The following is a 17471-nucleotide window of genomic DNA, read 5'->3' as shown; positions in this document are numbered from 1 at the left end:
TGCGTGGTGTGAGGGTGTGTTCTTTTTTTGTTTGTTTTTTGTTTTTTGCTGCACTGAGTGGCTTGTGGGATTTTAGTTCCCCGACCAGGGATCGAACCTGGGTGTTCGGCAGTCAGAGTGTAGAGGGACCGCTGGACCACCAGGGAATTCCCCTGTGAGGGTGTGTTCTAACTTCATTGATTTACATGCAGCTGTCCAACTTTCCCAGCACCACTTGCTGAAGAGACTGTCTTTTTCCCATTTTATATTCTTGCCTTTGAAAGGTATATACTTTGAAAGCTTGTAAACTTCTACCTTTTTGACAGTGTTACACTTCAAAGGAAGCAGAAAAAGCTTTCTTTTTGGTTTGTGTTAAATCACATCAGATGTTACTGATTTTTAGGTTTCACCAGAGGCAGTTGATGAACCAGAGCCAAAATGAAGAGTCGTCTTCTCTTGCTTCTGTTGAAACAAGGGCATCCCTTGTACCGGAGCATTCCAGCCCCATTCAAGATTGCCAGGTAGTCCAGGAAAGTGGTAAGAAGTAAACTGATCTCTGATCCTTTTTCTCCAAGTTGTTTGATCTGTTTGGTATCATAAAACAAAAAAAGTACATGTTTTCATGATTTTTTTACTTGTTAGCTTAAGTGAACATTTGGATCTTATATTTTATATATATGTATATACACAGATAGACATATATAACTACTATATGTCTAATTTTTGAAAACGTTCAGAGGACTGCTACCTTTTGAAATGACCTGGTATTTTGATTATTCTTATGACCATTGCAAGAATTCATTTTCTTAAAAATATTTGGTTTGGTGTTTTAGGCATATTGGAGGAAATTACTGAAATCATTTCATGGCACTTTACTATATTTCAGGGATTAGAGTTCATTAAAAGGATCCAACTGAAAAAATACCTCTTTAAACATTTAATGTTTTAAATGATGTTCTGTTGATTCTTTTAGAACCCGTCATCCAGGTCAATTCTTGGGTTGGGATAAGCAGTAATGATGACCATTTATATGCTGTTAAGAATAACTTTCCAGCCTCTGTACACACTACAAGATATTCTCGAAATGACCTGCACCTGGAAGACATCCAGACAGATGAAGACAAGTTAAACTGTAGTCTTCTCTCTTCAGAGTCTACTTTTATGCCAGTTGCGTCAGGACTCTCTCCAGTGTCACCTACAGTTGAGCTGAGGCTGCAAGACATTAACTTGGGCCTAGAAGATGATGGTGCTGCAGATGAATCTGTGAAATGTCCGGAAAACAACAGCTTTGATAAGGAAGGGGAAAAGGCTTTTTGGGCTGCAAATGAGAATTCTGTTGAGATGACAAAAAGTGCTATTAGTACAGAGGTAAATGAGAAAGATGGGCTATTACCTTGTCCTGAGCCAACAGTAACCAATGCCTTCATAAAGGATGACACCCACAGTCTTACATCTTTTCCTGAGTCAGTTGGACACAATGTCTTCCATATGCAGCCAGACAGTGAAGAAACCATGTCTCAAACAGCTTCAGAGAAACTTCCTTGCAGGGTTTTAACCCACAGATCTCTTACTCTGGGACAAAATAAAGTTGCCCTTCAGAAATTGAATGAAGCAGCCACCAAGCTTCAGGCCTATTGGCGGGGCTTTTATGCCAGAAACTACAACCCACAAGCTAAAGATGTACGCTATGAAATCCGGCTGCGCCGGATGCAGGAGCACATTGTCTGCCTAACTGATGAAATAAGGAGGTGGGTGAAAAGTCCCTGTTTAGTACTTTTACAGTTTGAATGCTGTTTGGTTGGTTTGGGGGTGTCAGATTCTTAGCATTGATTCAGAACACTGAATCACTGCTTTTGGGACTGGGACACTTTCCATACCATGTTGCCACTCTTGGTTTGTCTCCTACAATATACTGAAAGCATCTTGAGTGCAGGGACTGCCATATGCATCTTCATCTGTAGTACAGCAATTGGAACATAGATGCAGCATAGCAGTAAATTTTGAATGAATGCATGCCTCATGGACATCTATATACCTAAACACGGGAGGTACAGAAAATATAGAAAAACTGAATTTTAAGTATAAAAATGAGAAGATGAGAAAGTCTACATAGAACCCAGTAGGTGACATAAGAATTAAAGAAAATAGCAGGGACTTAAAAGGGGCTAAAATTTGGGGGCTATGGTGGAAATTATTTGTTCATTCCATGGCTCACACGTTTTCATGACTGTCAACTCAGGAAAATTAGGATTTCATAGATTTATTCTGAGTATTAGTATTGTAACCAGCAGTATTTATTAATATTATCAGGTGGGAGAGGAGGAAGCAATAAAAGAGACTGAGGAGGGACAGCTAGAGTGGTAGGAGAACTGGGAGAGTGTGAGTCCCAGCTCCAACAGGGAAGCGTTTCAGAAGAGAAGAGAGGTGCTGTAAGAGGACAGAGAACTGTGTGTTAGATTTAGCAGCTGGAGGTTATTGGTGACTGTGTTGAGGGTCCCCCAGACTATCCTCAGGTTTGATGATTTGCAAAAAGGACTCACAGGACTCAAAAAAGCTATTCTTTTTTTTTTTTGCGGTACGCGGGCCTCTCACTGTTGTGGCCTCTCCCGTTGCGGAGCACAGGCTCCGGACGTACAGGCTCAGCGGCCATGGCTCATGGGCCCAGCCGCTCCGCAGCATGTGGGATCTTCCCGGACTGGGGCACGAACCCATGTCCCCCGTATTGGCAGACGGACTCTCAACCACTGTGCCACCAGGGAGCCCAAGAAAGCTATTCTTTATGTTCATGATTATGGTTTATTAGAGTGAAAGGATATAGATTACAATCAACAAAGGAAAAAGACACACAGGGCAGAGTTCAGGAGAGACCAAGTACAAGCTTCTAGTTGTCTTCTTCCAGTGCAGTTGTACACATGGGGCTCGATTCTCCTGGCAACGATGTGTGACAACACATATGGAGTATGTGAACCTCAAGGGAGGCCCACTCGAGTCTTGGCATCCAGGGTTTTTATTGGGGGTCAGTCACCTAGGCATTGAGTGCCCATGTTACTGACCTTAACTACTCAGACCTCAGCCCCCAGCCAAGGTCAAACTGATGCACTGTGGCCCAGGGTCTCAGGTGAACAAAACAGGTATTCACCAGAAAGTACACTGTTAGCATAAACCAAGGTCCCAGATGTACAAAGATACTCTTATCAGGCAGGATATTCCAAGGGCTTGGAGGTTATCTCTCAGGAGCTGGTCAAGGCTAGTCCTGTCTTTAGAATGTGCAGAGTTCAAACACCCCAGTCCTGTTGAGTTAACCTTTTCCTGCCCAATGAGCTTCTTAAGAGCAGCTTCAGTGTGTAGTGGGATGAAGGCAGTTTGGAAAGGATTGAGTAGTGAACGAGAGGTGAAGAGTGAGGGTAGCCAACTTTTGGGAAGTGTTGATGTGAGGAAGAGAAGAGAGTAGGTGGTTGCCTGAGGAGAATCTGGACTTAAGAAGATTCTTTTTTAAAGATGGGAGATATAGAGCAGGTTTATGTGTTGATGGAAATGATTCTATAAGGAAGGAAGAACTGATGGTGCAGAGCAAAGAAAGAAGAAGTGCAGGATGGAAGTTCTTGAGAAGGTGAGAGAAGAAGAGGTCCAGTGCACAAGTAGAGGGAGTAGCCTGAAGTAGGAGCAGGTAAGGTGGTAGGTTTGATGGTGGGATAGGGAAGTCCTGTCTGATGGTTGTTTCTCCTTTTCCAATAATATACAAGATGCAGTCAGCACTTGGAAGTGAGGAGAGGGGGGAGGATGTGGGAGGTTTAAGAGAGGTATGAGGTGTGGGGTATTCATCTTAAAAGTGAACTTATAAGGGGAATGGAGGAGGATAACTGGACAGGGTGAGGAAAAACTTAAAGTGCAAAACGATAGGTCAGACTGTATGATTTTCATCAACAACTCTCAGCTGTTCCATTCTGATTTTGGACATGGTTCAGCCAGGAATGGGTTTTTTTCCAGGTGAACATGGTAGGGGAGAGAGGGAGGGGCAAGGGAGCTGATGACATTTGGGAGGGGAATGATCATAATGATGGATCTCAGAATTTAAAGGAGGTAGAAGGAAAGGCAAGAGAAAGGGGTCATTTGTTTGGTGGTCATAGATGAAGATTGGTCGTCCAGGTTGTTGCAGATTATGGCAAGAACAAGTGAACTGGGAGGATTGGACATAGTGGTTTGTGTTGGTGCTTGAAATAATTTTCGAAAATGGTGTAGTCAAAATGCTTGGGTCTAATACACTGCCAAATGTAGAATAGATAGCTAGTGGGAAGCAGCCGCATAGCACAGGGAGATCAGCTCGGTGCTTTGTGTCCACCTAGAGGGGTGGGTTAGGGAGGGTGGAAGGGAGACGCAAGAGGGAGGAGATATGGGGACATATGTATATGTATAGCTGAATCACTTTGTTATACAGCAGAAACTAACACACCGTTGTAAAGCAATTATACTCCAATAAAGCTGTTAAAAAAAACCCAACTTGGGTCTAGAGTGGGACTGAGGATGAGTGATGAGGGGTGGATTATTGTTAGATAGAGCATCCATGTGAATGTCAAGAGCTCTAGAAATGACAAGGGGAACAGGGCAGAGAAAAAGACTAGTGCTGAGCCTTCAGTAAATGGGGGCCGATAATGGGAGGTCAGTACTTGAAAAAGAGTTTTGGGAAATTTAGCAGGATGGCTGGAGTTCTTGAAGGAGGAAGGTTAAGACTCATTTGTAAACAGCAGTGAGAAGCAACGTTCTGACCCTGATGTATGAGTGAAAAAAGTAGCTGCCACTTGAGAGAGCTACAGAGGTTGAGTGTATATGGGAGTTTGCTGACTATAATTCGGGAGTCCCACATGGCACAGTAGGAGGGCTTTGGGGGGCTAGAGAAAGTAGATCAGAGGTTCAGAACAAAATGGGGTGACAGTTTAAGAGATAATGGATAGCTAAGAGAACCTTAGGTTTCTGATTAGTTTAAGTACAGAGAGGGGGGCTGTGAGCGCAGAGTGAAAACTTTAATGAATGAGGGGAAGTTCTGTTGATAGTAAAGAGTATGTCAGGAGGCAAACAGGTATGTGAAATTTGATGTGATTAGTCCTACTGGTCTCTTAGAATAGGGTGTTTCAAACTGTGGTCCTGATCCTTTCTGCAGCTCCTGCCCCTTTGGTATGTTTGGCTGGGAAATTGAGGCCAGATAAAGAGGCATTTAATATTTTATTTTTCACTACTGGCAATCCTTTGTAGAACCAGTATAATCTGAATTTCAGTCACATCTTATATGGCTTCTATGTTGAGTCATAGCTTAAAACTAAAGTTTCACTTAGATATTCTAAAAGTGGAAAGGACTGTTATTAGAATATTAATCTCTTTACAATGTATATGTTTATTCGTCATAACAAGAAGTACAATTCAAAGCACCCTTTCTTGTATCAGTAATGGATTTTGAATTATTGTAGATTACGAAAAGAAAGAGATGAAGAACGTATTAAAAAATTTGTACAAGAAGAGGCTGTCAGATTCCTTTGGAACCAGGTAAGCTCCCTCCTGCTGAATTACCTACTGTGTGAAAAAAGAAAAATTCTAGATTTCCTGAGATAATCATAGAGTAGTTACAGGTAAAAAGTAAGCACGCTTTCTCAAGGTTAAGGATGTGGTTTGTGTTCCTTGCCATTAACTCTGAACTAGGACAGTGAATTTTGTTACATTTTATTTAGTCTGAAGAAAAATATTTTCATAGTTTTGACCAGAGAGATAAAGAACTCTAACACTGAAGGAAAGTACTAAATTGAGGGATATTGTTATAATTTTCCAGTAGAAATAAAAAGCCCAATTTGAAGTTTCATGTAGCTATCTTGTTTTATCTTTTGAGACTATTTGAATGAAAGGTGATTGAAATAGTGTGTGATGGCTATAATATGCATGTCCTAAAAGGTACACATGACTTCCAGGGAGAGAGTTTGAATCCTGTAGTAGCACACTTTAGGGACAGTTCCCTAAACCATTGGTTTTACTATTATTGTATCCCAACAAATACGTCTTGATAATAATCCCTTGGAAGTTTGTTTTTTTTTTTTTTTTTTTTTTTTTTGCGTTACGCGGGCCTCTCACTGTTGTGGCCTCTCCCGTTGCGGAGCACAGGCTCCGGACGCGCAGGTTCAGCGGCCATGGCTCACGGGCCTAGCCGCTCCGCGGCATGTGGGATCCTCCCGGACCAGGGCACGAACCCGTGTCCCCTGCATTGGCAGGCGGACTCTCAACCACTGCACCATCAGGGAAGCCCCTTTGGAAGTATTTTTATAAACAAATTTGTTATAATAGGATTTTACCTATATTATATTTGAAAATACATAGTAAAAGGTCTGGAAGGCTACATATTAACCTGCTATCGGTGATTACCTTGGAGGATGGTCAAAGGGAAACTAAAAAATTCTATATATTGCTTTCTTGTTGCAGATTTTACAGTAAAATTCTGAGATTTTAATTATACTTTAAAAATGTAAAAGCATATTATCAAGAACTTGGGGTATTTTTAGGTATTTTAGAGTTGTATATACTATATTGTTAGTCTTTAAAACCTCTTATCCCAAATGGGTATCTAAAATGAGACTTTTATTTTAGCGAATCTACTCATATTAATAGGCTCTAATCTGTCTTATTAGACAGATCTAATCTGTCTTATTAGATAGTGTATCTTATCGAGTACCTGATTTACCACTTAGTCAGCTATACATGTGCTATTGTGTTTCTGATTATTTTTCCAGTAGTAGGAAGAGAATTGCTTTGGCCCATCCCTGCTCTGCTGGTGAGGACCTTTTATTACCAAGGATGTGAACCACTTGTGCCAGCCAGGTCTAGGCTGGGGGTGCTATGGAAAGGATAAGGGGAGTCAGGTCATTTCTAACTCCAGTTAAGCCATCTGCCATTTACCAACTTCATGAGTGTTGGGGAAGAAAGCTCAAAGGACAGTTGTAAAACAGGCATGATTTATACTTTGTAGTAAAACTGTATCCTTTGGTTTATAGGTAAGGTCTCTACAAGCTTGGCAGCAGACGGTGGACCAGCATCTAAGTTCCTGCTGTCCTATATCAAGTACTCTGGTGCCATCTAACCCTCCATTATTCACCCAAAGTCAGGAGCCCTCTTCTGATCAAACCTCTGATTGGTTCATTGCTCCTGATGAAGCTCCTCAAGAGAAATCCTTACCAGAATTTCCAGACTCTGGTTTTCATTCCTCCTTAACAGAACAAGTTCACTGTTTACAGGATTCTTTGGATTTTGAAAAAAGTTCCACAGAAGGTAGTGAAAGTTCCATAATGGGGAATTCCATTGACACAGTCAAACATGGCAAAGAGTCAGATATAGGGGATGTTAGTGAAGAACATGGTGAATGGAGTAAGGAAGGCTCAAACAATGAGCAGGATAATAGTCTGCTTGAACAGTATCTAACTTCGGTTCAACAGCTAGATGATGCTGATGAGAGGACACATTTTGATGAAGGGACGGGAGATAGTAAGCTTCACATAGCTCATTCCCCTGAAAAGTTAGATGTCTTGTCTGACAGTGCTTCTGTAGATGACACTCATGGCATATCTCCTACTTTGCAAGATGAAATCAATCAGACACCAGAGAATTGTGAATTAAATGCAGAAGTTCAAGGGCCACAGTCAGAATGTAATTCTACATTTCAGGTATTGCATGTTGGTATTATTGTGTAGCACGTCTGGTTGTTTGGGAAGAAGAAGTCCACTTAATTTAAGAATATTTTCAGTTGGCTTTTTTTGGGAAAGAAGAATATTTCTCCCAATTTTGTTACTATTTATATAGAATTTATATTCTTGTCTCACGTTTTCCACATCTTAGGTACTAAGCTGAATCTTCATTTTGACTTAGTTAGCTTTTTACTTAAGCTGTAATGCATCAAACAATATTCATATTGAAAGCCACATGCACTTTATTAACAACTAAATTGAATCAACAGTGTCCCTGTGTTTTTATGTATTCATTTCCTTTCAAAAATAGACTAGAATACCTTAAAGAAGATAGAAAATTTTACCTTAAAGATATAAATAAGAGAATTTTAATTCTTCTGTATGTGAGGAAATTAATTATGTAGTGAGGAATGCAGTTTGTTATAGTGAACATAAATGACAAATGTAAGGATTGTGAACTACTGAAATTTGCCATCCTCCTTGGAGTAAGAACATGTGTTTTTAAGCCTTTTTCCTCCCTTATGAGTCAAGGGAAGCCTTCTTGTAAGCAAATAGGGAGAAGAGGTAAGATTATATGATTTTTCAGTGGGAATGATTAGATTGTCTCATGGAAAACTTTAGTTAATGCCATGTATCAGTTTTAACATATGAAGCAAAGTGTTCCATCCAGAATTAAAGTCAAGCTTATTTAAAGAGGCAACACAAGACTATTTCTCTTAGGTGTAGGCTCCATTCACTTGGAATAATGTCACAGCAAACATTTATTATCTTTTCATTTAGTGATTTTTTTACCCCATAGATAAGCACTTATGTGCCAATATATTGCCAGAAATTAATGTTCATTTTCTTTGTTCCTGCTTTATATTTGCTTATGATTTTCAGCAGAGGCCCATGATCGTTTACTTCACTCTTGATCTCTGCCTTATAGAAAAGAACATTTAAAATAATACCAGTGGTAGAATATGAATGACATTTTTTAAGGACTATTTTCTATCTAAATCTCTGAAAAAGTGCCACATTCAGAAGACAGTTTAATGGTGGTAAAGAAAAAATAAACCTCATTTATTTCTTTACTTATTAAAAGAATATACGTCTGTAACTCCAGGAAGAAATGATAATATCGTGTTTGAATGTTATAGACAGATGCATTCGCAAATCAAGGGTAATTTTTGGAATCTTGATATTTTAATCTTTGAGAATGTTCTGATATCATTGAACAACATATATCTGACTTCCCCCCAATCTATGGACATACAGTGATTTAAAACTATGGCAATACTTAACTGTTCTCTAAATTTAGGTGCTAAATATGTATTCATTATTCAGTTACAGTCACTAGGTCCCCTTCTTTGAAGTTATATAAAATAAAAGCTGGTCCTTCCAAGAATAAAGTCAGGGATCACATGTTATACTTTGTTGATGGTTAGAAACATTTCTGCAGTATGGGTTAGATGCATTTTTCTTGGTTTATAAATATGTAGCACTCAGGTTGAGAAGACTTGGATTTCATTCTCAGAAATCCAGAATCTCTTGCAAAGGAAATATTTTCTGTCTCATAAACAAAATAGCAGTCTTACATTCAAAGGATTTTCCCTAGCAAAGCATGTATAACATTGAATGCATGTTAAATAAAAGTAGAATTTTTAACTTTTTGAATAATGCTAATTATCTTTTATGAATGATTTTGAATTTTCTTCTTAAATCTACCCTATTTTTCTATTTTACAGTTAAGTGCCTCATTTGCTGCCCATAGTTAGACAAAGGAAAACCAACTTGCACTGCACTAGTACCAAAGTGCTGCTTCATGGTACATTAATTTCTCATAAAAGCTCCTGAAATGTTGTGGTTCAGTATTACCTAAGTAGGTTTCTCCTGACATCTCCTCCCTCTTTTTTTGAGAAATGGCAAAACACAACTGAATTCATTTGAACATCAGCATTTGTCAGCAAGATTTTCTTTTTTACCTTTGTGTTGTTTTTCTAGCCCATAAATGGTATTCAACATACTTTTATTTTGAAATTGACAGAATATGATAATGACTAATACTCTGCTGTATTTAACTTCACTGGTTTTGAAGTGCAAGAATATTAAGTAGCCCCCAACCTTAACTGTACAGATTATCTTGAATGTAAATAGGATGAAAATAATGTAAACTACACCCCCAGCCTAGACTTGGCTGGCACAGTGTAATTAAAATAATTTATTTAACTAAGATATTTGGTTTTAACTCTGGGCTATTTATTGGTCTGGCTGAAGAGGGAACGGGCCTAGTAAGGTTTGAGAAGTTGAGCTTTAACAGTCTTTGTGTTTTTCTAATAGGAGAGGTTTAGTTCAGCTGTGCTATTTTAGTTCGGTTCTCTTGATTTATGGACATTCAATATATCAATTAAATATTCCTTCAGAAGCACAGAATCATATCATGTGAGAATTATAAGGAACCTTAGAGATTGTCTATTCTAATCTCTTTGTTTTAAAGATGAAACTAAAGCACAGAGAACTTAGATGACTTTTCTGAGGTTATAGCTAGTTTATAGAAAAAAAACTGCGGAAACTTAAACGTTATTGTATTCCAAAATTTTATTATATACTTTCTATTATTCTTTACATTTAGTAAGTCAGTAAGAAAGTCTCTACATATTTTTCATTCTCTTTGAAAGAGAAAAAATACTTCTAAGAGAGCTAGAACTCTACCACTCAAGGCAGAGTTGCTTGTAGAAAACAACTGATTCTTTCAGAACCCTAAGTGAATTTTCTCCAAGAAATGTGATTTGATTAAAATGGTTCTTAAAGAGTAATGCAGTAGAAACTAACATTTTGAAAGAATAACTGCATCTTGGAGTCTATTTTTTGATGACAAGAAGTATAACAGATTGCTGAGATATATAAAATTTTCTAGTGAGAAGCTAGTTTGATTATATTTCATCTTCAGTTTTACAGAATAACAGATGTTAAAGTTTTAACTCTCCTGATGTACAGAAAGCTTCAATCATGACAGCTGATATATAAACAATACAGTTTGGTTTTTATAAATTCAATTATAAAAGGCCTTATGATATGCATGTTTTTAGGAAAATATTTAGCCTCACAGTTGTTAGTATATATGCAGAATACTTTATTCGTGAATAATGTGGGTGCCATTCTTGAGTGTGGATTTTTCTTTTATTTTGTTTTGGATTATTTTAAATATACAAACAGCATAATAGTGTATTTTTCTGTTATCTACTTAAGACAGGTCTAGTTCCACTTTTAATAAGTATTTTCAGAAACAATATGGACTGAAGATATCATACTATCTCCCTTGGTCGTTTTTTGGGCATCAATTCTTAGAGTTGGATTTATAACAATAACATAAAATATAAAAAATTTTTTTTTCTGGACAATTAAGACATAAAAAGGGAAAATATAAAATAAGTCTGATCAATTTCCCACTTGTAAATGAAAAGTAATTGTTTAATATATATTTTTATTTTGCCACATACCTTATTGAGGAATGTTTATTATAATATTATAATATTTTAACTTTTAGATATATGACCCCCTCATTTATGAAATAAAGCATAAAAGGTCTGTAAGGAACATTCTAAACATTTTTAGTGATACTGTTTTCATTGATCAAACCTATTGTGCCATATTAAATTTAAAAGTCAAGTAAACAGAGTAGTCCTCACAGCCTTGGAGAGAAACAGATAATTAACTGTCTTTTAAAAATAAGGTGCTTTTTATTTGTGTATGAGTAGAAATCATACTATAATTTAATTCCTTAGTTCATTTTAGTGGATAGCAGGAATCACTCTGTAGTGGCTTTGTTCATTTTCTAATTAAATTTCTTTGAATGTTTTGTAATAATTTTAATGTTGACATATGACTTTAAAAATAATTAGATTTTTCACTATTTTTAGATTTCTCTTTAATTTTATTATAGAAATAGTAGATGATTTAAAGTAGTTGTGGATTGTTTTATGAAGGCTTAATTTATATTATACTTATTTAATTTGTGTTTGAGTCTCTAATTCTAAATAAAAAGTTTGTACATTTGTTTGAGTGATTCATCTGTTTATTATAGTGATTAGTAGTAATGGTTGTTATTCATTGTGCTTGTAGTTATTGGGTAATTAAATAAGATTCAGAACATATTGCAGATAGAAATTCTTTTTTTATTTTTTTGGCTGTACTGTGTGGCATGTGGGATCTTAGGGATCTTAGTTCCCTGACCAGGGATTGAACCCATGCCCCTTGCATTGGAAGCGTGGAGTCCTAACCACTGGACTGCTAGGGAATTCCGGCAGATACAAATTCTAAGGAAGGTCCAGAGTATTGTTATATAAGTGAATTTACCGTAAAACAATCCTAGCCTTATGAAAGGAATGCTAATTTAGTTTGGTATAAATTTCATTATTTCCAGGATACTTACTGGAATTCTCTGGGTAGAGAAGAGCAGATATCCCTCAAAGAGCATAGGTGACACTGCCAGTTGCTGTTGAAACAGTGGGTGCTGAAAGTGTTAGGGAGGGAGGGAGTAAATATAGCAGAAGCCTTCTCATTTGACACAGTTAGGGCTGTAGTTGGTGTTATGGACTGAATTGTATCCCCCCGCCCCAAATTCATATGTTGAAGCCCTAACCCCCAAAGTGATTGTATTTGGAGGTAAGGACTTTAAAGAGGTAATTAAGGTTAAATGAGGTCATAAGGATGGGGCTGTAATCCAATAGGACTGGTATCCTTGTAAGAAGAGGAAGAGACACAAGAGATTGTCTGGGCATCATGCCCAGAAGAAAGGGCATTGGAGGACACAGCAAGAAGGCAGCCATCTGCAAGCCAGGAAGAGAGGTCTCATCAGACACCAAACCTGCTGGCACCTTGATCTTAGACTCCAGCCTCCAGAAATACGAGAAAACAAATTTATATTGTTTAAGTCACTCAATCAGTGGAATTTTATTATGGCATCCTAAGCACAATAATACAGTTGGTTAATTAAAAATTGTTTAGAGCAGGAAATAAAAGATGATATATATACCTTAAGATTAAAAAAATTATTGAAATATAATTGACATAAAATGAACTGCAGGGCCTCCCTGGTGGCGCAGTGGTTGAGAGTCCGCCTGCTGATGCAGGGGATACGGGTTCGTGCCCCGGTCTGGGAGGATCCCATATGCCGCGGAGCGGCTGGGCCCGTGAGCCATGGCCGCTGGGCCTGCGCATCCGGAGCCTGTGCTCCGCAACGGGAGAGGCCACAACAGTGAGAGGCCCGCATACCGCAAAAAAGAAAAAAAAAAAAATGAACTGCATATATTTAAAGTGGACACTTTGATACATTTGACACATGCCCATAACACCATCACAGCAGTCAAGAAAATGAACATATTTATCACCCCTGAAAAATAAATCATTTCATAACCCTTCCTTCTGCTTTGGTTTCTTTTACTCAGCATAATTATTTAGAGATTCACCTGATAGTTCATTCTTTTTTATTGTTGAGTCGTATTCCATTGTATGTGTTTGCTATGATATGTTTTTGAGTTTTTTTCCAACTTTATTAAAATTTTTCTTACGGTTTTATTGAGAAATAATTGACATAAAACATTGTGTAAGTTTAAGGTGTACAATATTTATCACAATAAGGTTAGCTAACATATCCATTACCTCACAGTTACAATTTTGTGTGTGTGTGTATGTGTTGGGAACTTCTAAGATCTATTCTCTTAGCAATTGTCAAAGAGTTTTATGGTATCATGTCTTATGTTTAAATCTCATTTTGAGTTAATTTTTGTGAGTGGTGTAAGATAGGGGTCTGGTTTCATTCTTTGGCATATGGATATCCAGTTTTCCCAACATCATTTATTGAAGAGACTATCCTTTCCTTATTGAGTATTCTTGGCTCATGTCAAATATTAGTTGACTGTATATGCAAAGGTTTATTTCTGGGCTCTCAATTCTGTTCCATTGGTCTATGTGTCTGTTTTTATGCCAGTGCCATACTGTTTTGATTACTATCGCTTTGTAATCAGGAAGTGTGATGCCTTCTACTTTGTTCTTTTTTCTCAGTTTTGGCTTTTTGGGTTCTTTTGTCGTTCCATATGACTCTTAGGATTGTTTTTTCTACTTCTGTAAAATGATGCCATTGGAATCTCGTTAGGGATTGCAATCTATAGATGGCTCTGGGTAATTTAGATGTTTAACAATATTAATCTTCTAATCTATGAACACAGGATGTCTTTCCATTTATTTGTGTCTTCCTCAAGTTCTTTCATCAACGTCTTACAGTTTTTTTTTAATTTTTTTAATTTGTTTATCTTTGGCTGCGTTGGGTCTTTGTTGCTGCGCATGGGCTTTCTCTAGTTGCGGCGAGTGGAAGCTACTCTTCGTTGCGGTGCTTAGCCTTCTCATTACTGTGGCTTCTCTTGTTGTGGAGCACAGGTTCTAGGCACTCAGGCTTCAATAGTTGTGGCATGTGGGCTTAGTAGTTGTGGCTCAGGCTCTAGAGTGCAGGCTCAGTAGTTGTGGCACACAGGCTTAGTTGCTCCACGGCATGTGGGATCTTCCCAGACCAGGGCTTGAACCTGTGTCCCCTGCATTGGCAGGCAGATTCTTAACCACTGTGCCACCAGGGAAGTCCTTACAGTTTCCAGTGTAAAGAAGTTCACCTCCTTGGTTAAATTTATTCCGAAGTGTATGTATGTGTGTAGTTGATTCACTTTGTTTTACAGCAGAAACTAACACACCATTATATTGTTTTTGATGCTATTGTGATGGGATTGTTTTTTTCTTTTTCAGAGAGTTCGTTATTAGTGTATAGAAATGCAGCTGATTTTTGTATATTGATTTTGTATCCTGCAACTTTTCACTTGTATTCATTGATTAGTTCTAATGGCTTTTTGGTAGCATCTTTAGGGTTTGTTTTTTTTTTTTTTTGTATAGGATAATGTCATCTGCAAACAGACAGTTTTACTTTTTCCTGATTTGGATACTTTTTATTTCCTTTTTCTTGCATGATTGCATTGGCTAGGACTTCAAAATTATGTTGAATGGGAGTGGTGAGAGTGGGCACCCTTATTCCTGATGTTAGAGGAAAAGCTTTGAGCTTTTCGCTATTGAGTATGATGTTGGATGTGGGCTTGTCATACGTAGCATTTATTATGTTGATGTATGTTCCTTTTTTAAAATAAATTTATTTATTTATTTAATTTTTGGCTGTGTTGGTTCTTCCTTGCTGCACGTAGGCTTTCTCTAGTTGTGGTGAGCGTGGGCTAATCTTCATTGCAGTGCACGGGCTTCTCGTCATGGTGGCTTCTCTTGTTGCGGAGCACAGGCTCTAGGCATGCAGCCTTCAGTAATTGCAGCACGTTGGCTCAGTAGTTGTGGCTCATGGGCTCTAGAGCGCAGGCTCGGTAGTTGTGGTGCACGGGCTTAGTTGCTCTGTGGCATGTGGGATCTTCCAGGACCAGGGCTCAAACCCGAGTCCCCTACATTGGCAGGCAGATTCTTAACCACTGCCCCACCAGGGAAGTCCTGAGGTATGTTCCTTTTATACTCAGTTGGTTGAGAGTTTTTTGTCATGAATAGATGTTGATTTTGTCAAATGCTTTTTCTGCTTAAATGATCATCTGATTTTTGTCTATCATTCTATTAATGTGATGTATCACATTTATATTTTAAATTATATATTATATATGTTTATATATAAATTATATATATTTGTATATATTTATATATAATTATTATATATATCATAAATAATATATAATTATTATATACAGTTGACACTTGAACAACACAGGAGTTAGAGGTGCCAACCCCCCTGCAAAGGCAAAAATCCTAGTATAACTTTACAGTCAGCCGTTTGTATCCACAGTTCCACCTCGGAGGGTTCAACTAACTGAGGATTGCGTAATACTGTAGTATGTATTTATTGTAAAAATCCTGTGTATAAGTGGACCTATGCAGTCTAAACCCATGTTGTTCAAGGGTCAACTGTATATATAAATGTGAAGTATCATATTTGTATTTTATTCTATTCTATTTTTATTTTTTTTGGCTGCACTGTGCAGCATGCAGGATCTTAGTTCCCCGACCAGTGGTCAAACACATGCCCCCTGCAGTGGAAGTGCAGAGTCTTAACCACTGGACCACCAGGGAAGTCTCTTATATTTGTATTTTAAATTATATAGTATATATAAATTATATATTTGCATATATCATGTAATTATATATTATACATTATATAATACATATAATTATTTTATAATATATAATTATAATAATGTCAGGTATATATACATATATATTTGTATGTTATATAATATATAATTATATTTATGTAATATTTATATAATATATAAATAAATATCTATTATATATAAATTATATATATTTGTATTTGTTGAAAGATCATCCTTGCATGGTGTATGATCCTCTTATTGTACTTTTGAATTCAGTTTGCTTGTATTTTGTTGAGGAAATTTTCACCTATATTCATTAGGGATATTGGCCTGTAGTTTTCTTCTTATCTGGATTCGGTATCAGCACAAAGCTTAGGAGTGTCCTCTCTTCTTCAACTTTTTGGAAAAGTTTGAGAAGGATTGGAATTAATCCTTTAAATGTTTGATAGAATTCACCAGTGAAACCATCTGGTCCTAGACTTTTCTTTGTTGGGAGGTTTTTGATTACTGATTCAATCTCCTTACTCATTTTTGGTCTTCTCAGATGTCTTCTTAATTCACTCCTGTGAGATTTTATGTTTCTAGGAATTTCTCCATTTTTTCTAGGTTGTCTAATTTGTTGGTGTATAGTTGTTCATTTTAGCCTCTATGATCCTTTGTATTTGTGTGGTATCAGTTGTAATAAGTTTTGGTATTTTGCCTTTTCATTTTCATTTGTCTCAAGATATTTTTTAATGTACCTTTTCAGGAGTGTGTTGTTTAATTTCTATATATTTGTGAATTTCCTGGCTTTACTCCTGTGCTTGATTTCTAGTTTCATTTCTAAAATTTACCATTATCATTTTTAGTAATGCATTCTTTTTCATTTATTTATTTTTAAAATTTACTTAATTTTTTATTGACGTATAGTTGATGTACAATATTAGATAAGTTGCAGGTGTACAATATAGTGATTCACAATTTTTAAAGGTTATACTTCATTTATAGTTATTATAAAATATTTGCTATATTCCCCATGTTGTACAGTATCCTGTGGCTTGTTTTATACCCAATAGTTTGTACCTCTTAATCCCCTACCCCTATATTGCCCCTCCCACCTTCCCTTTCCCCACTGGGAGCCACTAGTTTGTTCTCTGTGAATATGCTTCTTTTTTGTTATATTCACTAGTTTGTTGCATTTTTTAGATTCCATATATAAGCGATATCATATAGTATATATCTTTCTTTGTCTGACTTATTTCACTTAACATAATGCCCTCCAAGTCCATCCATGTTGCTGTAAATGGCAAAATTGCGTTTTTTATGGCTAAGTATTCCAGTGTATGTATGTGTGTGTGTGTGTGTGTGTATGTATATATAAACTTCTTCTTTATCCATTTATCTGTTGATGGACACTTAGGTTGCTTCCATATCTTTGCAATTGTAAATAATGCTGCTATGAACATTGGGGTGCATGTATCTTTTTGAATTAGTGTTTTTGTTTTTTTCAGCTATATACCCAGAAGTGGAATTGCTGGGTCATATGGTTGTTCTATTTTTAGTTTTTTGAGAAACCTCCATACTGTTTTCCACAGTGGCTGCACCAATTTACATTCTCACCAACAGTGTAGGAGGGTTCCCTTTT

The 17471-nt window shown here is 37.0% G+C and overlaps 2 protein-coding genes across 5 annotated transcripts in view; one reads left to right on the top strand and one right to left on the bottom strand.

Annotated features, from left to right (window-relative positions):
• CEP97 (centrosomal protein 97) overlaps positions 1–11652 on the top strand; it is a 31167-nt gene extending 19515 nt beyond the window's left edge. Inside the window, exons 8-11 of the mRNA XM_082625306.1 lie at positions 383–516; positions 953–1727; positions 5439–5514; positions 7005–11652. Of these exons, the coding sequence (XP_082481432.1) occupies positions 383–516; positions 953–1727; positions 5439–5514; positions 7005–7697 (1678 nt within the window). The 3' untranslated portion in view covers positions 7698–11652. The remainder of the gene's footprint in view (positions 1–382; positions 517–952; positions 1728–5438; positions 5515–7004) is intronic.
• RPL24 (ribosomal protein L24) overlaps positions 1–17471 on the bottom strand; it is a gene marked incomplete at its 5' end in the record, with an annotated part of 144625 nt that overhangs the window by 41679 nt on the left and 85475 nt on the right. The gene's annotated exons all lie outside the window — the stretch shown is intronic.

The sequence above is a fragment of the Mesoplodon mirus genome (genome assembly GCF_964341445.2).
Source record: "Mesoplodon mirus genome assembly, chromosome: 6".
Taxonomy (NCBI): domain Eukaryota; kingdom Metazoa; phylum Chordata; class Mammalia; order Artiodactyla; family Ziphiidae; genus Mesoplodon; species Mesoplodon mirus.
Note: the sequence above shows the minus strand (reverse complement) of the source record. Positions and strands in the feature narration are given on the sequence as shown.